The 24194-nt window shown below is 46.8% G+C and overlaps 2 protein-coding genes across 2 annotated transcripts; both read left to right on the forward strand.

Annotated features, from left to right (window-relative positions):
- The first annotated feature begins 16270 nt into the window (after positions 1-16270).
- On the forward strand, positions 16271-20403 carry LOC123095585 (MDIS1-interacting receptor like kinase 2). Its single transcript, XM_044517099.1, has 2 exons — positions 16271-19813; positions 19968-20403. Exons 1-2 carry the CDS (start codon positions 16279-16281, stop codon positions 20318-20320), a joined length of 3888 nt encoding a protein of 1295 aa, XP_044373034.1. The 5' UTR covers positions 16271-16278; the 3' UTR covers positions 20321-20403.
- A 1257-nt stretch (positions 20404-21660) lies between these two features.
- Positions 21661-22777, forward strand: LOC123095586 (neural Wiskott-Aldrich syndrome protein-like). Its single transcript, XM_044517100.1, has 2 exons — positions 21661-21787; positions 21833-22777. The coding sequence occupies exons 1-2, from the start codon at positions 21725-21727 to the stop codon at positions 22559-22561; spliced, it is 792 nt and encodes a 263-aa protein (XP_044373035.1). The 5' UTR covers positions 21661-21724; the 3' UTR covers positions 22562-22777.
- The last annotated feature ends 1417 nt before the right edge of the window (positions 22778-24194 follow it).

The following is a 24194-nucleotide window of genomic DNA, read 5'->3' on the forward strand; positions in this document are numbered from 1 at the left end:
CCGGACGCTGCTGAAGCAGCAACTCAAGACTCTCCAGGCAGGCCCTATGTATGATCCTTCCTGAATCTCACGTTCTACTCCGAGTCAGAATGTGAAGCAGCAATGATCAAGGACAGGTGGCTGATAGATTATTCACTTGGCTGGCAAAGCAGCAAATAATTTGTACTGCATGGTAGCTAGCATAGCACTTGTTAACACTGGGGCTGACTAGCTTTTACAGTACTACATGGAAGACATCTTTTTTTTTTTAGATGGTACATGATGATAGATGTAGTATGGTTGTGTGCATCAATTGATGTAGAAGCCGGAGGTTTATCCTCTTTTTTGAGGAAAAAAATACATAAAGATATAGTAATAATTTGGTATCATGATCATTCCACATGATAAACATCTTTTCTGCAATTGCTAACTGTCACTTGCCCTGAAAATGAATTCGGCGCCAGTTAATTTTTGTGAAGATAACTGTCACTTGCCTGAAAATGAATTCGGCGCCAGTTGATTTTTGTGAAAATAATTGTCACTTGCCTGAAAATGAATTCAGCGCCGGTTGATTTTTGTGAAGATGATTTCTAACAACGGGTCGAGTCAGAGACGAGGGATGATGCGACTAGCCGTGGCGAGAGCAAGCCAGGAATGATCTGAAGAAGGGGGCACCACCACATCACCGGCAAAGGGGAAACCGAGGGTTGACGTGTGTTTGTTTGAAGAGGGGAGAGGGTCGCCAGCCTCAGAGAAGGGAGGTGGGAGCAGAGGAATGGCCAAGCCAGCAACGGTCCACGAGGCCGTGTGGCAGTGTACCGGCCGCTCCCCATGTTTTTAGCTCATATATTAATTGCTTGCGTGGCTATTCTATTTTGGATAGGCCGATGATCACTCCTACTCGGTGTTCGAATTTAGCCAAATCCCCACCTTGAGCGACAGAGCTTATATATGGATGTGAATATCTGGTGAACGATTGTTGGGAGAGAAATTGCCTGCCAACACCCGAGTTGCCATGCGAAAACGACTAAAAATACAATGTGTTTGTTAAAGAATTGCTATGTATGGAAGAGGAAATTGTGATGTATAGGGAAGAATTGCCAAAAATGTGGTGTAACTTTTTATATGTCATCAGTTTGATTTCGATCAAAAGGCGTAGGACGTTTTCTGGGAGCCCTTTCCAAGCGAATGTTCGTCCAATAGTATCTCGGTATATATTTACCCGGCGCTAGCTCTACACAGAGAACCAAAGCTAGCTAGTGAAACCAAATTAAACAAAGCAGAGGAACCATCACACCAACTCGCTATCGATCTCCGGATGGAAGGAGCACAAGCTGCAGCCATGGCCATGGACATCAATTTGGAGGAGATGGCCATGGCACCTCACCGGGGCGGCTCCGCCGTCGTCGTCCTCGGAGAACCACCTCGCCCAGCTGCTACGTCGGGGAGCTGTGGTCGTTGTCGAAGTACATCCCCGAGGAGGTCTCGGGGCACGATCACGTCACGGAGTGAGTGTGGGTTCCTTTGATGGTGGTGGCTCTGCTGTCCTCGCCAGAGCTGTTCTCTGGCCTTGTTGGCGACGGCCACGATGACGTTCTTCCACTTGTACCTGAGTAAACGACTACCTGAGAGGCTGAGATACTCGTTCCGTCCCAAAAAAACCTGTCTTAGATTTACCTCCGTCCCAAAAATCTTGTTTTAGATTTGTTAGACAAACTTTTTGGAACGGAGGTAGTACTTCCATGCATGCCAGTGGTTTAGATGAGAAAAAAGTATTTGGCCCCCTCAAGTCCATATGTTTTACCATATTGCCCCCTCTGAACTTCCTCTCTAGCTGTCATACTTGAGTAGCATTAATTAGCAGTGATAGAACAATACTTGCATTTGATCTAACAGGGATAATTTTGGTTTCTTCCCATTGGATGGGCAAGATGACAACCGATTTTATTTTATTTTGAAAAATCTATAGAATGAGCGTTCTCTAGCTAACTCTTGTCTGATATTGCCTCGACAGCTACAGCCCCGATTCCTCTCTCCACCTCCTTGCACCCTATGTTCGTCTTTCGACTCATGGCTTCCATCGAAACAAGCGAGTGAAGTGGTGAAGCTATGTGAGTGCGAAACCGGGCCATGATACGACTAGCCTATGGACAAAACACTCGGCCTGATCCAGACAATTTCTTTGTAGTTCCGCCACTCGGTGAGTGTGGGTGTGTATCTTTGACAAACTACCGAAGAGGTGAAGTCAAGTGATCGAGCCGGACAGGATGCGGGTCGAGTTAGGTCGGGTCGTACGAGAAGGTAGGGGAAAAAAACATGTCTAGATGAATTTACACTTCCGGGTTAGCATATGCCAATGGCGCCGACGACAACTTGTTTGAAAATATGTTAAACAAGGCTAAATCCGACACCATGTAACAACCTTGGAGTAAAATGTGGTAGGGCATTCTAAACGGGATAAACACCATGGCAAATTTACAAAAAGAGGGTACAGAAATTGAAATTCACAAAGATGGCAGAAGAAGCTATCACAAATTGTAAAAGGGTGTGACTAACTCTTATCTAGATGGGAATTAACTAAGTCTCATCTAATTTCTACAGCATTTGATTTTACGTGGGGATTTTTCCTTCATTTATTTCTTGATTATTAATTAAATGGTATAGAAGCTTGATGAGAGTTTGGTGAGAGCTAGCAAATCTGACTATAGAAAGCAGCAACGAAGATGTGTGGATGAACAACGCCCAGAAAGGATCTTCGCCCCCGCGTCGCCTCCCCAAGCGAGCAGACCGGGGGCTCCTCTCCCCTCCACCCAGCGCCCCCTCCCCCTAACCCTCCTCCTGCCGCCGCCGGCCTGCGCCCCGGGACCTGCCCGCGTGGTGTCGTCGGCGGCGGCGGCCTCGTCATTCCCCGCGCGTGGCGCCCCAGCCCGGTGTTGGAAATATGCCCTAGAGGCAATAATAAATGGTTATTATTATATTTCTTTGTTCATGGTAATTGTCTATTGTTCATGCTATAATTGTATTATCCGGAAATCGTAATACATGTGTGAATACATAGACCACAACGTGTCCCTAGTAAGCCTCTAGTTGACTAGCTCGTTGATCAACAGATAGTCATGGTTTCCTGACTATGGACATTGGATGTCATTGATAACGGGATCACATCATTAGGAGAATGATGTGATGGACAAGACCCAATCCTAAGCATAGCATAAAAGATCGTGTAGTTTCGTTTGCTAGAGCTTTTCCAATGTCAAGTATCTTTTCCTTAGACCATGAGATCGTGCAACTCCCGGATACCGTAGGAGTGCTTTGGGTGTGCCAAACGTCACAACGTAACTGGGTGACTATAAAGGTGCACTACGGGTATCTCCGAAAGTGTCTGTTGGGTTGGCACGGATCGAGACTGGGATTTGTCACTCCGTGTGACGGAGAGGTATCTCTGGGCCCACTCGGTAATGCATCATCATAATGAGCTCTATGTGACTAAGGCGTTAGTCACGGGATCATGCATTGCGGTACGAGTAAAGAGATTTGCCGGTAACGAGATTGAACAAAGTATTGGGATACCGACGATCGAATCTCGGGCAAGTAACATACCGATTGACAAAGGGAATTGCATACGGGATTGATTGAATTCTCGACATCGTGGTTCATCCGATGAGATCATCGTGGAACATGTGGGAGCCAACATGGGTATCCAGATCCCGCTGTTGGTTATTGACCGGAGAGGCGTCTCGGTCATGTCTGCATGTCTCCCGAACCCGTAGGGTCTACACACTTAAGGTTCGGTGACGCTAGGGTTGTAGAGATATGTGTATGCGGAAACCCGAAAGTTGTTCGGAGTCCCGGATGAGATCCCGGACGTCACGAGGAGTTCCGGAATGGTCCGGAGGTGAAGAATTATATATAGGAAGTCAAGTTTCGGCCACCGGGAAAGTTTCGGGGGTTACCGGTATTGTACCGGGACCATCGGAAGGGTCCCGGGGGTCCACCGGGTGGGGCCACCTATCCCGGAGGGCCCCGTGGGCTGAAGTGGGAAGGGAACCAGCCCCTAGTGGACTGGGCGCCCCCCCATGGGCCTCCCCCCTGCGCCTAGGGTTGGAAACCCTAGGGTGGGGGGGGGGCCCACTTGCCTTGGGGGGCAAGCCACCCCCCTTGGCCGCCGCCCCCCCCCCTCCAGATGGATCTTGGCCGGCGCCCCCCCCCTTCCAGGGGGCCTATATAAAGGGGGGAGGGAGGGCAGCAACATTACAGCCTTGGGCGCCTCCCTCCTCCCCTACTACACCTCTCCCTCTCGCAGACGCTCGGCGAAGCCCTGCCGAGATCCCGCTACATCCACCACCACGCCGTCGTGCTGCTGGATCTCCATCAACCTCTCCTCCCCCTTGCTGGATCAAGAAGGAGGAGACGTCGCTGCACTGTACGTGTGTTGAACGCGGAGCTGCCGTCCGTTCGGCACTCGGTCATCGGTGATTTGAATCACGGCGAGTACGACTCCGTCATCCACGTTCATTGGAACGCTTCCGCTCGCGATCTACAAGGGTATGTAGATGCACTCCTTTCCCCTCGTTGCTAGTATACTCCATAGATGCATCTTGGTGAGCGTAGGAAAATTTTAAAATTATGCTACGATTCCCAACAGTGGCATCATGAGCCAGGCCTATGCGTAGTTACTATGCACGAGTAGAACACAAAGCAGTTGTGGGCATTGATGTTGCCAATTCTTCTTGCCGCTACTAGTCGTATCTTGTTTCGGCGGCATTGTAGGATGAAGCGGCCCGGACCGACCTTACACGTACGCTTACGTGAGACAGGTTCCACCGACTGACATGCACTAGTTGCATAAGGTGGCTAGCGGGTGTCTGTCTCTCCTACTTTAGTCGGAACGGATTCGATGAAAAGGGTCCTTATGAAGGGTAAATAGAAATTGGCAAATCACGTTGTGGTCATACGTAGGTAAGAAACGTTCTTGCTAGAAACCTACAAACCACGTAAAAACTTGCAACAACAATTAGAGGACGTCTAACTTGTTTTTGCAGCATGTGTTATGTGATGTGATATGGCCAGAAGATGTGATGAATGATATATGTGATGTATGAGATTGATCATATTCTTGTAATAGGAATCACGACTTGCATGTCGATGAGTATGACAACCGGCAGGAGCCATAGGAGTTGTCTTTATTATTTTGTATGACCTGCGTGTCATTGAATAACGCCATGTAAATTACTTTACTTTGTTGCTAAACGCGTTAGCCATAGAAGTAGAAGTAATCGTTGGCGTGACGACTTCATGAAGACACAATGATGGAGATCATGATGATGGAGATCATGGTGTCATGCCGGTGACGAAGATGATCATGGTGCCCCGAAGATGGAGATCAAAGGAGCATAATGATATTGGCCATATCATGTCACTATTTGATTGCATGTGATGTTTATCATGTTTTTGCATCTTATTTGCTTAGAACGACGGTAGTAAGTAAGATGATCCCTTATAATAATTTCAAGAAAGTGTTCACCCTAACTGTGCACCGTTGCGAAGGATCGTTGTTTCGAAGCACCACGTGATGATCGGGTGTGATAGATTCTAACGTTCGCATACAACGAGTGTTGACGAGCCTAGCATGCACAGACATGGCCTCGGAACACACGCAATACACTTAGGTTGACTTGACGAGCCTAGCATGTACAGACATGGCCTCGGAACACGGAGGACCGAAAGGTCGAGCATGAGTCGTATAGAAGATACGATCAACATGGAGATGTTCACCGATCTTGACTAGTCCGTCTCACGTGATGATCGGACAGGGCCTAGTTAACTCGGATCATGTTTCACTTAGACGACTAGAGGGATGTCTATCTGAGTGGGAGTTCATTAAATAATTTGATTATATGAAATTAATTATCATGAACTTAGTCTAAAATCTTTACACTATGTCTTGTAGATCAAATGGCCAACGTTGTCCTCAATTTCAACGCGTTTCTAGAGAAAACCAAGCTGAAAGATGATGGCAGCAACTATACGGACTGGGTCCGGAACCTGAGGATCATCCTCATAGTAGCCAAGAAAGATTATGTCTTAGAAGCACCTCTAGGTGAAGCACCAATCCCAGAGAACCAAGACGTTATGAACGCTTGGCAATCACGTGCTGATGATTACTCCCTCGTTCAGTGCGGCATGCTTTACAGCTTAGAACCGGGTCTCCAAAAGCGTTTTGAGAAACATGGAGCATATGAGATGTTCGAGGAGCTGAAAATGGTTTTCCAAGCTCATGCCCGGGTCGAGAGATATGATGTCTCCGACAAGTTCTTCAGCTGTAAAATGGAGGAGAATAGTTCTGTTAGTGAGCACATACTCAGAATGTCTGGGTTGCACAACCGCTTGACTCAGCTGGGAGTTAATCTCCCGGATGACGCGGTCATTGACAGAATCCTCCAGTCGCTTCCACCAAGCTACAAGAGCTTTGTGATGAACTTCAATATGCAGGGGATGGAAAAGACCATTCCTGAGGTATATTCAATGCTGAAATCAGCGGAGGTGGAGATCAGAAAAGAACATCAAGTGTTGATGGTGAATAAAACCACTAAGTTCAAGAAGGGCAAGGGTAAGAAGAACTTCAAGAAGGACGGCAAGGGAGTTGCCGCGCCCGGTAAGCCAGTTACTGGGAAGAAGTCGAAGAATGGACCCAAGCCTGAGACAGAGTGCTTTTATTGCAAGGGAAGTGGTCACTGGAAGCGGAACTGCCCCAAATACTTAGCGGACAAGAAGGCCGGCAACACCAAAGGTATATGTGATATACATGTAATTGATGTGTACCTTACCAGTACTCGTAGTAGCTCCTGGGTATTTGATACCGGTGCGGTTGCTCATATTTGTAACTCAAAACAGGAACTACGGAATAAACGGAGACTGGCGAAGGACGAGGTGACGATGCGCGTCGGGAATGGTTCCAAGGTCGATGTGATCGCCGTCGGCACGCTACCTCTGCATCTACCTACGGGATTAGTTTTAAACCTCAATAATTGTTATTTAGTGCCAGCTTTGAGCATGAACATTGTATCTGGATCTCGTTTAATTCGAGATGGCTACTCATTTAAATCCGAGAATAATGGTTGTTCTATTTATTTGAGAGATATGTTTTATGGTCATGCCCCGCTGGTCAATGGTTTATTCTTGATGAATCTCGAACGTGATGTTACACATGTTCATAGTGTGAATACCAAAAGATGTAAAGTTGATAACGATAGTCCCACATACTTGTGGCACTGCCGCCTTGGTCACATTGGTGTCAAGCGCATGAAGAAGCTCCATGCAGATGGACTTTTGGAGTCTCTTGATTACGAATCATTTGACACGTGCGAACCATGCCTCATGGGTAAGATGACCAAGACTCCGTTCTCCGGAACAATGGAGCGAGCAACCAACTTATTGGAAATCATACATACCGATGTGTGCGGTCCAATGAGTGTTGAGGCTCGCGGAGGATATCGTTATGTTCTCACTCTCACTGATGACTTAAGTAGATATGGGTATGTCTACCTAATGAAACACAAGTCTGAAACCTTTGAAAAGTTCAAGGAATTTCAGAGTGAGGTTGAGAATCAACGTGACAGGAAAATAAAATTCTTACGATCAGATCGTGGTGGAGAATATTTAAGTCACGAGTTTGGTGCACACTTAAGGAAATGTGGAATAGTTTCACAACTCACGCCGCCTGGAACACCTCAGAGAAACGGTGTGTCCGAACGTCGTAATCGCACTCTATTGGATATGGTGCGATCTATGATGTCTCTTACCGATTTACCGCTCTCATTTTGGGGCTATGCTTTAGAGACTGCCGCATTCACTTTAAATAGGGCTCCGTCGAAATCCGTTGAGACGACACCGTATGAATTATGGTTTGGGAAGAAACCTAAGCTGTCGTTTCTAAAAGTTTGGGGATGCGATGCTTATGTCAAGAAACTTCAACCTGAAAAGCTCGAACCCAAGTCGGAAAAATGCGTCTTCATAGGATACCCTAAGGAAACTATTGGGTATACCTTCTACCTCAGATCCGAAGGCAAGATCTTCGTTGCCAAGAACGGGTCCTTTCTGGAGAAGGAGTTTCTCTCGAAAGAATTGAGTGGGAGGAAAGTGGAACTTGATGAGGTGATAGTCACCCCTTCCGAACCGGAAAGTAGCGCAGCGCGGGAAAATGTTCCTGTGGTGCCTACACCGACTGGGGAGGAAGTTAATGATGATGATCATGAAGCTTCGGATCAAGTTACTACTGAACTTCGTAGGTCCACAAGGACACGTTCCGCACCAGAGTGGTACGGCAACCCTGTCCTGGAAATCATGTTGTTAGACAACGGTGAACCTTCGAACTATGAAGAAGCGATGGCGGGCCCGGATTCCGACAAATGGCTAGAAGCCATGAAATCCGAGATAGGATCCATGTATGAAAACGAAGTATGGACTTTGACTGACTTGCCCGATGATCGGCGAGCCATAGAAAACAAATGGATCTTTAAGAAGAAGACAGACGCGGATGGTAATGTGACCATCTATAAGGCTCGACTTGTCGCTAAGGGTTATCGACAAGTTCAAGGGGTTGACTACGATGAGACTTTCTCACCCGTAGCGAAGCTGAAGTCCGTCCGAATCATGTTAGCAATTGCCGCATACTATGATTATGAGATATGGCAGATGGACGTCAAAACGGCATTCCTTAATGGCTTCCTTAAGGAAGAGTTGTATATGATGCAGCCGGAAGGTTTTGTCGATCCTAAGAATGCTAACAAAGTATGCAAGCTCCAGCGCTCAATCTATGGGCTGGTGCAAGCATCTCGGAGTTGGAACATTCGCTTTGATGAGATGATCAAAGCGTTTGGGTTTACACAGACTTATGGAGAAGCCTGTGTTTACAAGAAAGTGAGTGGGAGCTCTGTAGCATTTCTCATATTATATGTGGATGACATACTATTGATGGGAAATGATATAGAATTCTTGGAAAGTATAAAGGCCTATTTGAATAAGTGTTTTTCAATGAAGGACCTTGGAGAAGCTGCTTATATATTAGGCATCAAGATCTATAGAGATAGATCAAGACGCCTCATTGGTCTTTCACAGAGTACATACCTTGACAAGATATTGAAGAAGTTCAATATGGATCAGTCCAAGAAGGGGTTCTTGCCTGTATTGCAAGGTGTGCAATTGAGCACGGCTCAATGCCCGACCACGGCAGAAGATAGAGAAAAGATGAGTGTCATCCCCTATGCCTCGGCCATAGGGTCTATTATGTATGCCATGCTGTGTACCAGACCTGATGTAAACCTTGCCGTAAGTTTGGTAGGAAGGTACCAAAGTAATCCCGGCATGGAACACTGGACAGCGGTCAAGAATATCCTGAAGTACCTGAAGAGGACTAAGGATATGTTTCTCGTTTATGGAGGTGACGAAGAGCTCGTCGTAAAGGGTTACGTCGACGCTAGCTTCGACACAGATCTGGATGACTCGAAGTCACAAACCGGATACGTGTATATTTTGAATGGAGGAGCAGTAAGCTGGTGCAGTTGCAAGCAAAGCGTCGTGGCGGGATCTACATGTGAAGCGGAGTACATGGCAGCCTCGGAGGCAGCGCAGGAAGCAGTCTGGATGAAGGAGTTCATTACCGACCTAGGGGTGATTCCCAATGCGTCGGGCCCGATGACTCTCTTCTGTGACAACACTGGAGCTATTGCCCTTGCGAAGGAGCCCAGGTTTCACAGGAAGACCAGGCATATCAAGCGTCGCTTCAACTCCATTCGTGAAAGTGTTCAAAATGGAGACATAGATATTTGTAAAGTACATACGGACCTGAATGTAGCAGATCCGTTGACTAAACCTCTCCCTAGAGCAAAACATGATCAACACCAGGACGCAATGGGTGTTCGATTCATCACAATGTAACTAGATTATTGACTCTAGTGCAAGTGGGAGACTGTTGGAAATATGCCCTAGAGGCAATAATAAATGGTTATTATTATATTTCTTTGTTCATGGTAATTGTCTATTGTTCATGCTATAATTGTATTGTCCGGAAATCGTAATACATGTGTGAATACATAGACCACAACGTGTCCCTAGTAAGCCTCTAGTTGACTAGCTCGTTGATCAACAGATAGTCATGGTTTCCTGACTATGGACATTGGATGTCATTGATAACGGGATCACATCATTAGGAGAATGATGTGATGGACAAGACCCAATCCTAAGCATAGCATAAAAGATCGTGTAGTTTCGTTTGCTAGAGCTTTTCCAATGTCAAGTATCTTTTCCTTAGACCATGAGATCGTGCAACTCCCGGATACCGTAGGAGTGCTTTGGGTGTGCCAAACGTCACAACGTAACTGGGTGACTATAAAGGTGCACTACGGGTATCTCCGAAAGTGTCTGTTGGGTTGGCACGGATCGAGACTGGGATTTGTCACTCCGTGTGACGGAGAGGTATCTCTGGGCCCACTCGGTAATGCATCATCATAATGAGCTCTATGTGACTAAGGCGTTAGTCACGGGATCATGCATTGCGGTACGAGTAAAGAGACTTGCCGGTAACGAGATTGAACAAGGTATTGGGATACCGACGATCGAATCTCGGGCAAGTAACATACCGATTGACAAAGGGAATTGCATACGGGATTGATTGAATCCTCGACATCGTGGTTCATCCGATGAGATCATCGTGGAACATGTGGGAGCCAACATGGGTATCCAGATCCCGCTGTTGGTTATTGACCGGAGAGGCGTCTCGGTCATGTCTGCATGTCTCCCGAACCCGTAGGGTCTACACACTTAAGGTTCGGTGACGCTAGGGTTGTAGAGATATGTGTATGCGGAAACCCGAAAGTTGTTCGGAGTCCCGGATGAGATCCCGGACGTCACGAGGAGTTCCGGAATGGTCCGGAGGTGAAGAATTATATATAGGAAGTCAAGTTTCGGCCACCGGGAAAGTTTCGGGGGTTACCGGTATTGTACCGGGACCACCGGAAGGGTCCCGGGGGTCCACCGGGTGGGGCCACCTATCCCGGAGGGCCCCGTGGGCTGAAGTGGGAAGGGAACCAGCCCCTAGTGGGCTGGGCGCCCCCCCATGGGCCTCCCCCCTGCGCCTAGGGTTGGAAACCCTAGGGTGGGGGGGCGCCCCACTTGCCTTGGGGGGCAAGCCACCCCCCTTGGCCGCCGCCCCCCCCCCTCCAGATGGATCTTGGCCGGCGCCCCCCCCCTCCCAGGGGGCCTATATAAAGGGGGGAGGGAGGGCAGCAACATTACAGCCTTGGGCGCCTCCCTCCTCCCCTGCTACACCTCTCCCTCTCGCAGAAGCTCGGCGAAGCCCTGCCGAGATCCCGCTACATCCACCACCACGCCGTCGTGCTGCTGGATCTCCATCAACCTCTCCTCCCCCCTTGCTGGATCAAGAAGAAGGAGACGTCGCTGCACCGTACGTGTGTTGAACGCGGAGGTGCCGTCCGTTCGGCACTCGGTCATCGGTGATTTGAATCACGGCGAGTACGACTCCGTCATCCACGTTCATTGGAACGCTTCCGCTCGCGATCTACAAGGGTATGTAGATGCACTCCTTTCCCCTCGTTGCTAGTATACTCCATAGATGCATCTTGGTGAGCGTAGGAAAATTTTAAAATTATGCTACGAATCCCAACACCCGGGTGTTGGCCGCTGGCAAAGGTGCTATTCGGTCTGTGGTGGTTCCGGCGACGGCGGCTGCCCCGGGCGGCGCTGCTCCGGGTGGTCAGGAGGCGGTGGCATGGCTACTTGGCAGCGGGCTGGCGCGGTGGTTGATGGCGGCGCCCTCCCGACCCAGATCTGGATCTAGGCGGGCCTAGCCCGATCTCACCTATGACGGCTCCGGCGAGCAGAGGAGTGGCTTGTGCAGGGGTTGCGGAGACGGTGGCGCGCCTACTGTAGCGCGGCGACGGGAGCTTCACGAGCCCCTTTCGGGCTCGGCCGGGCCTAAAGGGCGGTGGAGGTTGTCCCCTCCTGCGTGGCTGCTGAAGCTGCCGCTCCTTGTTCCCGGCTGCTCCCTCTCGGCTTCGTCAGTCTCGCTTTGTTGACCATGGTGAGGCGGCAATAATGATGGCAAGACCGTGGTGGCGCATGTTGGTGGACGGCTAGATTGGTGGAACACGTCGGGCCGTTCAGGGTTGTGGGTGTTTGGCAGACGGGAGAAATCCCTGCCGGCTTGCCGACACCGACGCGGTGACGCCCGTGGCCGCCGCCGTTCCTTCCTGAAGGGCGTCGGGTATTCCCCTTCCCTACGTCCATCCACGTACCGGGGGAAAATCTAGGACCAGTCCGGGCAGCAGCGTCGTCATCGCCTTCCTTCCTGAAGGTGTTGTGTGGTATGCAGAGGTTCGAGGTGCTGGGAGTTACGTGGAAACTCTCCAGTGGGTGCAGCGGTTGCAGGTCATCATCGCTTTCGTCGATCGGACGTTGTAGACATTAGTTTCTCTCTTCTTTCTCTTTTTGTTTCTTTTGGACGTGCTTGTGTTGTTTTTTCCAGCATTGGACTCATTGTTGTATCGGATGGTTGCTATATCTATATAGCAGGACAAAAGCCTATTTCGTCGTAGCGAAGATGTGTGTTGATGAGTTGGACTTTTTTTTGGGAAATTTTATCATTATTTTCTTTTTTTTTATTTCTTTTAAAGAAAGGTTATACTAATGGCACTAATGCATTCCTTGAACACGCAACATACTATGTGTATTAGTGGCACATGCATACCTTGAACACATGCATGCACACATAGTTTTTTATTTTTTTGCGAGGAAATGGAAAATTGTATTCTAAAATAATAGGGTTACAATTTCAGAAGCTATTGGGAGAGGGCCAACCCTTTGACGAAAGTAGCGTCCGAGAGGGATCGAAGGCGGACACAGGTCTCCTACGGACGAGTCGACACCGGAACAAGCTAGTCGCCACCGCAGTCGATCTGTAAAGCGATCCGCCCGCAGACGAGTCGGCGCTGGAGCAGAGACCGGCCGTCGCTGCAGCCGAGACCGCCGAACCACCGTGTAGCCGACACGTCACGGGAAGGTTGCCGCGAAGCCAGACCCACCGAGCTGCTGCCGCTCACGGCCAGAGCAACCACCACGCCGGCAGTTGCCCCACCCGCACCATCCGCCTGGATCCACATGTCAGATCCGGCGCCAACCACCACCATCTCCCGCGGAACAGGCCCAACGGAAACCAAATCCACCGCCAGCCGAACTCCCAGGCGAGCCGAACCAGCCCAGCGGCCATCGAGCCCGAGCCTCCCAGAGGCACACCAGGAGCCAGATCTGGGCACGCCCAGCCATGGCCGCCCACGCCCACCATCCACCCTCGCGGACATGGAGCCGTCTGCGCAACCACCGCGACCAGGCGGTGTCGCCCGACGGCATTCGCCACGATGTCATGCCCCCCACACGCGTCGCGCCTCCGTCTAGATGCGTCGCCCCGCGCCACCCGTGGAGGGGAGGAGGCGGGATCTCCGGCGGTGGCGCGGCCTCCTCCCGTGACGTGCTTCGCGAGAGAACATTTCTGAATTGATTGCCATAACCACGGGTACTTATGGTAGGATAGACGTAAGTTGGTTCATGAAGGAAAGTTTCAAGATGCAATCCAAACGTCTACGAGGGTTTGTGCTATACGGCAAATTTTGTCAATGCTCAGTCCCCTAATACTACCAGTAAAAAATGGGGATCGGGCAGACCTCCTATGGGTTTTGTCAAGTTGAATGTGGACGCTTCTTTTGATTAGGATTTGCTTAGGGGAACTGCAAGCAATGTACTTAGAGATGACAAAGAAAAATTCATTGTTGGTGGAAATTGAAAGATCAGTTAGTGTGCTGACGTTCTCACAGCTGAAGCACATGCTCTAAGATTTGGCCTATCTCTTGCACCAAAAGCGGGCTTCAATCGCCTTGTTATTAATTCGGATAATACGAAAGTCATTGATACAACGAAGAATGGAGGACTGTCTACAGAAGGCAGTTTTCGATGACTGCTATTTTTTGGCTTGTGGTTTTCGTTTTACTAACTTTGAACATTGTAATAGGGAAGTGAATAAAGTTGCCAACGAATTTGCTAGGTTAGCGAAATTTTCAAAGACAAGGGATTGGTTTTAGGATCCCTTGAATGAGATTGTATCTCTCCTTATAGTCGATGTAACCGTTATTTGCAATTAATAAATTTTATTATTGCTCAAAATAAAATGTCCCCATTCAACCCTAGTGTGTCGCCGCCGCCGTCGTCATTGTCGACGCCAACCTTGAGCCTTCATCCCTCTCTCGCACAAGCGCCGAAGGCACCCCCGATGGCAGGTATACGTCGGACACGCAGGAGGAACCGGCCGACCGGAAGAACAAGAAGGTGATGGTGGACAAGTTGCCTCTGCCGACGCTCGTCCCAAACCAGTGGGTCGGCTTCTGCATCGATAACTCCCTGGGTGATCACATCAGCGAGTAGGTCAGAGAGAGAGCCGGAAAAGGTCATTCAAGGCTCTGGTGTTCCACACATTGAATTGAACCTGAGATTACTCAAAGAATCAGGTGCAACCCCAGGGAATAATCCGGTAAATTATACAAGAGATCAATTTGAATTATTTCACTGCTTTCAATTATCTTAATAGACAGAGTGCAATTGTTTGAAAAGACCGATTTCAGTTGTTTCAAAAGACTATTTTCAATTGCTTAAAAGAGAGATTTTGATTATTTCAACGACTTATTTTCCAATTACCAATTCAATTTTTTCCAAAAGATTTATTTCTATTTGTTTGAAAAGACCAATTATAATTTATTAAAAAGAAATATTTGATCTTTTTCAAATTAATGATTTCATTAATTTTCAAAGATGATTTCAATTATTTTCATAGAACGATTTCAATTATTTCATCTTTTTTTCCAAATAATCCATTTTAGTTTAGTAGTTTTTGGCCAGCCCTTCCTCATTACCACCGACCGCGCGCACACAACATCACTGGAGAAATGAAATCTTTACTATCCTGTTGCTTGACGCCACCTATGTCTTCTATATCGGTTTATGAACAACGTGATAGATTAGGTTGTGATCACATCATCCAGAGGGTTGTCACAAACACCTAAATAAACAAACTTTTACCGAATGTATTGGAACAAGCTGGATCATAATGATTTGACCCCATCACTAGTCTGGAACTCAAGGTTTTCCCTTTCCCTGGAATTTTCCACTTAGAGAGAAATGATTGGAATCGAGTGTTCTGTATTATATTATTATTATTATTATTATTATTATTATTATTATTATTATTATTATTATTATTACTATCGCAGATCAAAATTTTATTCTCTAGAGGAAAAAATAGGTGATAAAGTGGGTCAACTAATTGCGACGTAGCAAAGCTTCAAGCACGTAATTAAAGAAATCGTAGATACAGGCACCCTTCGAAACGCCGGTAGTATATGACCGTGCTTTATTTTTCTTGTAATAATAACAGTCTTCAAGCACACAGATAGTATAAGGGCATGGTAGTACTACCTCCAGCCTGGTTTATTGGTCCCCATTGTATTTTGTGCCAAATTTTGATCATAGATTTAACTATAAAATGTTAATGCATCTTATAAAAAATAATATCATTAAAAACTATGTTCAAATACGAATCCAGTGATATAATTTTTGGTGACATGCATTAACATTTTGTTAGTTAAATATCTGATCAAAATTTGACATAAAATACAAAGGAGACCAATAAATCAGGACCGAGAAAGTACAATACAATCGTATCCATCATTGGTGATGAACTCGATCGAGAAGCATGTCGGCACGTCGGCATTCTAGCCTCGAGTCAGAGTCCAACCATATCACTCACTAGTCACTAGTCCAATAAATCGGCGGTGTATTTTTCAGCAGGGAATCAAACAGTGACTTTTCTCGATCTCCACTAGCAGCGACTTGCCCGTCTCCATCGGGATTTAGTACCAGTCCAAAAAATCGGCGCCGCAGCTCACAGAGATCCAGAATTCATTTTGCGTGGACACAGTTTTTTTGATACTTCAGCAGTTGAGAGTAACAGAATTTCCACCTCTGTGTGTGTGTGTGTGTGTGTGTGTGTGTGTGTGTGTGTGTGTGATGCATGGACAGTACGAGAGCCCAGCATTTCACGGTATGTCGGTATATCAATATAAGTCAGCGTATAGCATTCTTGGTGCCGACTTCTTGCGACGACTGGGTGCACCTACATATATAAGAAGACTCCACGGATCAGTTTCACAGGCACAAAACCAAGAACCTACTCCAGCTGCCATGCGACTAGCCGCCATGGAGACCTCCCCTCGCCTTAAGCTCGTCTCGCTCGCTCTCCTACTAGCCTCGTTTCCCTTTCCCTGTGCCACGGCAGCGCTACCCCCTTCCCTCCTAGAAGAACAGGCCGGAGCCCTCCTCGCCTGGAAAGCTACCATACACAACCCCCCAGCCCAGCTCCGATCTTGGGGAAACACCACAACCCAGCCATGTGGCTGGTACGGCATCAAGTGTGGCAAGCAACAAGCGAGGCACCAAGAGCAAGAGGTGGTGATCACCGAGATCTCTCTCCGGGGGTTGTGGCTGAGAGCGAGGCTGGAGGACATCAACTTCACGGCGTTGCATACTCTCACGAGTATCCGACTACCCTACAATCAGATAAGAGGCCCCTTTCCACCCGCTTTAGCATCAAACTTGCCAAACCTCCGCCACCTCCTGCTCCAGGGGAATGGACTCTCCGGTCAAATACCGAGACAAATAAAACACCTGGAGAGTCTCGTTGGGTTGGACTTGTCAAACAACCACTTGTCTGGTCCTATACCCATTGAACTAGGCTACCTAAACAAGTTGAAAATGTTAGATCTTTCCACCAACAACCTCACAGGCCCAATTCCAAGAAGTCTAGGGAATTGCAGTAAGCTCACCATCTTGTACCTTGATGGTAATCAGTTATCTGGACATCTTCCTCGAGAACTAGGTTACATCGTGAAACTACAGAAGTTAGCACTTAGCAGCAACAAACTCATGGGTTCCATCCCCAATACCTTTGGGAGTTTGATTAACATCACTGGATTGTACCTATGGGATAACCAACTATCCGGACATGTTCCTCCAGAACTAAGTTCCTTGGTGAATCTGGAAGACTTGGAACTTGCCAAAAACAGACTCACGGGTTCCATCCCTGGTTCCTTTGGAAATTTGACCAAGCTCACTACCTTGTATCTTTATGGTAACCAGTTCTCTGGACATGTTCCTCCAGAACTAGGTTCCCTTGTGAATTTGCAAGTGTTGTCGCTTCACAACAACCAATTAATCGGTTTCATCCCCAATACCTTTGGAAACCTGATCAATCTCACTGCCTTGTACCTATATCATAACCAATTATCCGGGCATATTCCTCAAGAACTAGGTTCCCTAGTAAATCTAGAATTGTTGGATCTTAGCAACAACACACTCATGGGATCCATCCCCAATACCTTTGTAAATTTGACCAAAATCACTACCTTGTCCCTATATGATAACCAACTCTCCGGACATGTTCCTCGAGCACTAGGTTTCTTGGTGAATTTTGAACTTTTGTTGCTTCAAAAAAACCAACTCACGGGTTCCATTCCCGATACCTTTGGAAATTTGAACAAGCTCACTACCTTGTACCTTTTCCGTAACCAACTCTCTGGATATGTTCCTAAAGAATTAGGTTCCTTGGTGAGTCTAGAAGACTTGCAACTTTACAAAAATAAACTCTTGGGTTCCATCCCCAATACATTTGGAAATTTGACCAAGCTCACTACGTTGTACCTATATGATAACCAACTTTCCGGGCATGTTCCCCGAGAACTAGGGTGCTTGGTGAATCTAGAAGACTTGGAACTTCATAGAAATAAACTCTTTGGTTCCATCCCCAATGCCTTGGGAAACTTGACCAAACTTACTACCTTGAACCTAGGGGGAAACCAACTTTCAGGGGGCATTCCTCAAGAACTAGGCTACTTGGTGAATCTAGAAGACTTGGAACTTGACAAAAACAAACTCATGGGTTGCATCCCCAATACCTTTGGAAATATGACAAAGCTCAATACCTTATTCCTTGATGATAACCAATTCTCCGGACATGTTCCACAAGAAATTGGCACCTTAATGGATCTCAAATATATACAATTTGATGGTAACAATCTCTCTGGTCCCTTGCCACCAAGCTTGTGTGTTGGCGGCATGCTCAAGACATTGATCGCATTTGACAACAATCTCAATGGGCCTTTGCCGTCAAGTTTGATAAACTGCAGAAGCCTAGTTAGAGTTCGTCTTGAAAGGAATCAGATAGAAGGAGATATTTCTAAGATGGGGATTTATCCAAATCTTGTCTACATGGATATGAGATCAAACAACCTGTTTGGTCAACTATCTTTTCTCTGGGGTGATTGCCATAATCTTCAGATGCTACGAATTTCAAACAACAACCTTACGGGGGAAATACCCGCAAGTATGGGGCAACTATCTCAACTAGGGTTACTTGATCTTTCATCAAACAAGCTTGAAGGAGAGATTCCAAGTGCACTAGGAAATCTGAAAAAATTATTCAACTTGAGCCTCGCGGACAATTTGTTGCATGGAAGTATTCCGCAAGAAATTGGAGCACTATCCAGTCTGGAATTACTGGATTTGTCATCAAATAACCTAAATGGTTTGGTACAATATTCAATTGAGCATTGTTTGAAACTTCGCCTTTTAAAGCTGAATCACAATAACTTCATTGGAAACATCCATGCCGAGCTAGGGTCATTGCGCAATTTATACGAATTGGATTTAAGTGACAATTCATTTATTGGGGCAATACCAAGCCAACTTAGTGGTTTGAGCATGCTAGAAAATCTGAATCTTTCACATAATGAACTAAATGGCTCCATCCCATCATCATTTCAGAGTATGGAAAGCTTGACATCCATTGATGTATCTTATAATGAATTGGAAGGGCCAGTCCCGAACAGTAAGCTCTTCCAACAAGCTCCAAACCAGCGGTTCATGCATAATAAGATGCTATGTGGTGTGGTGAATGGATTACCCCCTTGCAATAGTGTAACTCAGAGCAGAGGCAAGTGGAAAGGATACAAAATACTTGTACTAGCTCCTGTTCTGGCTCTGATATGTCTTATTCTTATTGTGATGATATTGATGTTCTGGCGTGAAAGAAAGAAAACCAAGGAAACCAACAATGATAAAGTAACACAAGAAAAAGTCTTCTCTATTTGGAGTTTTGATGGGGCAAATGTGTTCAAGCAAATAGTTGAAGCAACCAACCATTTTAGCGAGATGCATTGCATAGGAACCGGGGGATATGGATCTGTCTATAAAGCTATACTTGCAACAGGCGAAATATTTGCAGTGAAGAAGATACACATGATAGAAGATGAGTGTTGCATGAACAAGCAGTTGTTCAATCGTGAAGTTGAGGCATTGGTGCAGATTCGTCATCGAAACATCGTACAACTTTTAGGTTATTGTTCCTCTAGCCAAGGCAGGTTCCTTATCTATGAATATATGGAGAGAGGAGACTTGGCAAAAATGTTGAAGGACAATGAAAGGGCAATTGAATTGGATTGGAGAAGGCGGATATGTATTGTATTGGATGTGGTTCATGCTTTGGCATACATGCACCATGACTGTTCATCAACAATAGTCCATAGAGACATAACAAGCAACAATATTTTGCTTGATCAAGAATTTAGAGCCTGCATCTCTGACTTTGGTACGGCTAAAATACTCAATATTTATGGCCAAAATCTCACAAGGCTAGCTGGGACGAAAGGCTACCTTGCCCCAGGTAAACAAAACTACAAACCTTATCTACCTTTTTTTTGCAGTTTTGGCAAAAAAAAATGTGTACATAGATGGAAAGATTGATGTAATCAAAGGACTGATGGACTTTGAAATTCTCAGTTGTAACATATGCACTAATTTATTTGTATTAATTGCAGAGCTGGCATATACAGAAAACGTGACGGAGAAATGTGATGTATACAGCTTCGGAGTGCTCGTTTTGGAGCTATTTATGGGATCTCATCCAGGCGATTTGCTCTCATCCCTCTCGTTGACCACCAAGAACAATTTTGTGTGCATGAAGGATCTGCTGGACTCCAGGCTTGCCCTCCCGGATGCTGAATCCGCCATAGAAATATACTGCATGCTCAGTGTCGCAGTTCGGTGCCTGGAGCCGCTTCCATCCCGCAGGCCAACGGCACGACGTGCCAGCGACGAGCTATCTACGATTAAAGCTTGTGAAGATCGTGCTGATTATTTGCACGCCGGCATCACCTTTCCTGTGATGTAGTGCATGTGGCTATGGATGATTAATTTGTATCATGTGGTTTCTTCTCTGCTACCTACCTAGCTACTTGGTTAAAAAGTGTTGTTTCCTCTGTAACTGATACCAAAGGTAACATATTATGGTGTATATGGAGCTAGCAAACATGTACTACTGTAAAAAAATTCAAACATGTACTATTGTATCATTGTGCGAAGAGACAATGCACCACTGCAAAACTAGTCTGCACTAACGGGTCCATAAGTAATTTGGTCGTGGATAAATCTGTCATGTCGAACGACGACGATCATTTTCCTCCTTTGGGGAGTAGCATATATACCTACTAACCTGCTACTAGCATATATGTGTTCCCTGCCCTTTGCCTAGAATTACTACTGAAAACCTAAAGAAAGGAGATTGGGGACTTACATAAAGGAGTTGGGCTTCCTGTCATGTGTGTCACCATCGACCCCTCATGCTCGGCGCGTCATCTCTCCCTTGCGCTCCTGTCCAGTGGGCAACATGGTCGCGACGTGGTCGATGAGTTTGACGGAGTCACGTGCACCGTCCCATCGATGCGCACCAGCGAACTGGCCAGACGCCAGGGTTTATGGCGAACATCCATTCTCTCTTCTGCCGCCGGTGAGAATGGGCTAGGCTTTGTCCGGCTTACTGGTTTTTGTCTTTTTTGGGGGCTATCCCGAATTTTCAAACACTTTTCTCGGCTTTAAAAGGATTTATGGTTATGTTGTGTGTGCTTTAAAGCCATATAGATGCTCAAAATTTCTATGAACAATAATATTTAAGTTGAAGGGAAATTTGGTCTGGGATATTCTATTTATGTGGTATTAGTTTTGATGTTACTCCCTCTGTAATAAACTAAAACTAATACTAGTACGTGCAATGCACGTCTTATAATCATGGAGTGATTTGGTAAAAGAAAAGGGCCATACATGCATATATGCAAGGTAAAAAAATACTATTAATATAAGAATGCAGAATATACTTTTTTTTGTTGTTTCAGAAATATGCCGAATGTAAGTTTTTCCTTTTGAGAAACTTGCCGAGTTTAAGTATTGTTTTTTTTAGCAAAGAGTGTAAGTAAGTATTGCTGAGGTAGCAAATAGTGTGGAAGCCCAGCCTCATGACACGGAGAAGAATTTGCAAATTCTGCTTTGGGCTCAGCACGTCCTCCACTCAATCTGCAACATGCCCCAAGATGTATCACGTATTGGGCCTTTTTTCTGGTTGAGTTGGACTCCTTGCCAGACTCGGATTCGGACTCGGACTCGGACTCGGATTCACCCAGGCCGGCCGCTTATATTTACAGCGGTCCACACGCGCGACACCAAAGAGCCGGAGATCGATCGAGGAACCACACCATCCAATCCAACTCGAAGAAGCGCGCGAGATCGATCTCGGTCGGCGTCCATGGCGGCGGAGCCCTACCCCTACGACGAGCTGATCATGGAGCCGGCCGAGCCGTGGCCCTACCCCTACGACGAGCTGATCATGGAGCCGGCCGAGCCGTGGCCCTACCCCTACCCCTACGACGAGCTGGTCGTCATGGGGCCGGAGCCCGAAGAGCCATTCCCTTTCTCCGATGACGTCTGGTGGAGGCAGTTGGAGGAGAAGGGCGGCCAGCCGTGGTCACAGTCCCAAGAAGAAGAGTTCCGGGAGCTGTTCCCCATCCCGCTCCCCGACGACGACGACGACGACAACCCTGCTGCTGCTGCTCCGGGTCAACCCGCTCCTCGGGCCCCGGCGTGGTGGCTTCCTCTGCCGCCGGCTGCGGCCGACGCCCACCAGCTCCCGCAACCGCCGCCGCCGGAGGAGCAGGGTCATGCCGTCTTTGATGCTGCTCCGCCGCAGGCGTGGGTTCCTCTGCCACCGGCTGCGGCCGGCGCCCACCAGCTCCCGCAACCGCCGCCGCCGGAGGAGCAGGGCCATGCCGTCTTTGATGCTGCTCCGCCGCAGGCGTGGGTTCCTCAGCCGCCGGCTGCGGCCGACGCCCACCAGCTCCCACAGCCGCTGCCGCCGGAGGAGGCCGGTTATGATGTCTTGGACGACCAGTGGATGATGCAAGAGGGCGGCGACGGCGAACCGTATCATTTCCTGCAGCCTCTGTCGCCGGTGGAGGAGGGTCGTCATGACGTCTTGGACGGACAGTGGATGCAAGAGGGAGACGACGACGGCGAGCCGTGGTCCCAGCTGTACTTGGCCCCGCCGCCGCCGGACGACCAGTGGATGCAGCAGCTGCTCGACTAGGACTAGGAGTACCAACATGATCACTATCCGATCGACCGCCGTCCAGTCTAATTACAGTTATCTTCTCTAGCATCGTAATGTAATACTCCAAGCTCTTATTGTTACGAAATCAGTTGAGTATTATGAATTAACGATGATCCAACAATACTTGATCGTTGTTTGGGGATATATGATTTTTGGTTCTTGTCGGTGGATATTGCAAGATGATGATTGATGTGTACTACTATCTGATTTGCTGTTTTTTGACCGAACATGTCCACGGTGACTCATTTTTTAATAAATTTTCAAGGTTTAGAAAAGTAAGTAGATTTCAAAAATTGGTTTAGAAAAGTACTGTACAACACAAAGGCACAAACTTAGCAACGCCGACGCAGATTTTCACTAGACTACAACTTGGAGCGGAGCGCCCGCCATGGGAGGCAGCCCTCGCCTAGCGCCGGATCACCGACCGACCGACGCCAATCCAAGGTATGCCATATTACCATTACAAAATTAAACCACTGTGAGCTACTCCCTCCGTCCCGTAATATAAGAGCGTTTTTTACACTACATTAGTGTTAAAAACGCTCTTATATTGTGGGACGGAGGGAGTAGTATAAAAAATCGTCATCATACTAAAAAAAATTAACTACATCTATTACAAATAATTAAATTGGATTAAAAAATTTCAAGCAAAGGGGTCACACGGCCCCGATTTTCTTTGGGATTAATTGGATCAATGAGGTTGGCTTTTAGTTTATATTACCAGGGTATAGATTTTAAACCTGAAAGATTATTAGATTTGATTCCATAAAAATCATTACAGGACTTCCTCTACATTTTATCTTCATTTGAGTTTAGTACTACCTCCGTCCCGGTGTATAAGTCATTCGCGTAGTTCTAGGTTGATAATTTAACTATCTAAATATGTATTATATGTGACAAAAAATATATATTTAGAAACTACATCCGTGTGGAAATCTAGTGGTATACTTTTCATGACATATAACACATATTTAATTCCTCAAATCGATGACCTAGAACTACGCGAATGACTTATACACCCGGACGGAGGGAGTATTCTACTATTGTTACAGTTTGTCTTAGGTGATCGTATGCGCATTCACTCACATCACTGCAAATTCAACATCTTTGGATTCCTGTAAAATTAATAAAGTTACGATATGAATGTGTTGCCTTAGGTCAGCTGGTTGACATTGCTCTTGAATGTGCCCTGAATTGGAGCCCAAGATGCGGAAATCCAATTTGGCTCCAGGCAGCACGTGCTCTTGCGCGCGGAAATGATTTTTGAAGTGTCAAGAAAATCCCAACAAACTTTTTATGTATTCATAGTCACATTCAAATGCTACCTGCAAAGTTTCAGGCAAAAAGGGTTAAACATTTTGGCCTGTGCCAAAATAAAATAAAAAATGAGACACCAAATGTTAACCCAAAATGTCACCCTAAAATTTTATTTTTTTCACCGCCGAAACACTATTGCTCCGTCTCGCATGAAAATTCTCAAGCTTGCTTGCGACACTAACACTGACATCCACACAAAAAATCTGAATTTTTGGAAACAATTTACAATTTTTTTACCGGTTACTGTTCACAATATGACCATAAATAGTGTCAGGAGGCCTGGGCAAAATGA

This window comes from Triticum aestivum, chromosome 4D (assembly GCF_018294505.1).
Source record: "Triticum aestivum cultivar Chinese Spring chromosome 4D, IWGSC CS RefSeq v2.1, whole genome shotgun sequence".
NCBI lineage: Eukaryota > Viridiplantae > Streptophyta > Magnoliopsida > Poales > Poaceae > Triticum > Triticum aestivum.

Coding starts and splice junctions, on each gene's coding strand:
- LOC123095585 (XM_044517099.1), top strand. CDS start 16,279: ATGCGACTAGCCGCCATGGAGACCTCCCCTCGCCTTAAGCTCGTCTCG. Junction 19,814..19,967: donor GAAAGGCTACCTTGCCCCAG/GTAAACAAAACT, acceptor TATTAATTGCAG/AGCTGGCATATACAGAAAAC.
- LOC123095586 (XM_044517100.1), top strand. CDS start 21,725: ATGGCGGCGGAGCCCTACCCCTACGACGAGCTGATCATGGAGCCGGCC. Junction 21,788..21,832: donor CGGCCGAGCCGTGGCCCTAC/CCCTACGACGAG, acceptor CCGTGGCCCTAC/CCCTACCCCTACGACGAGCT.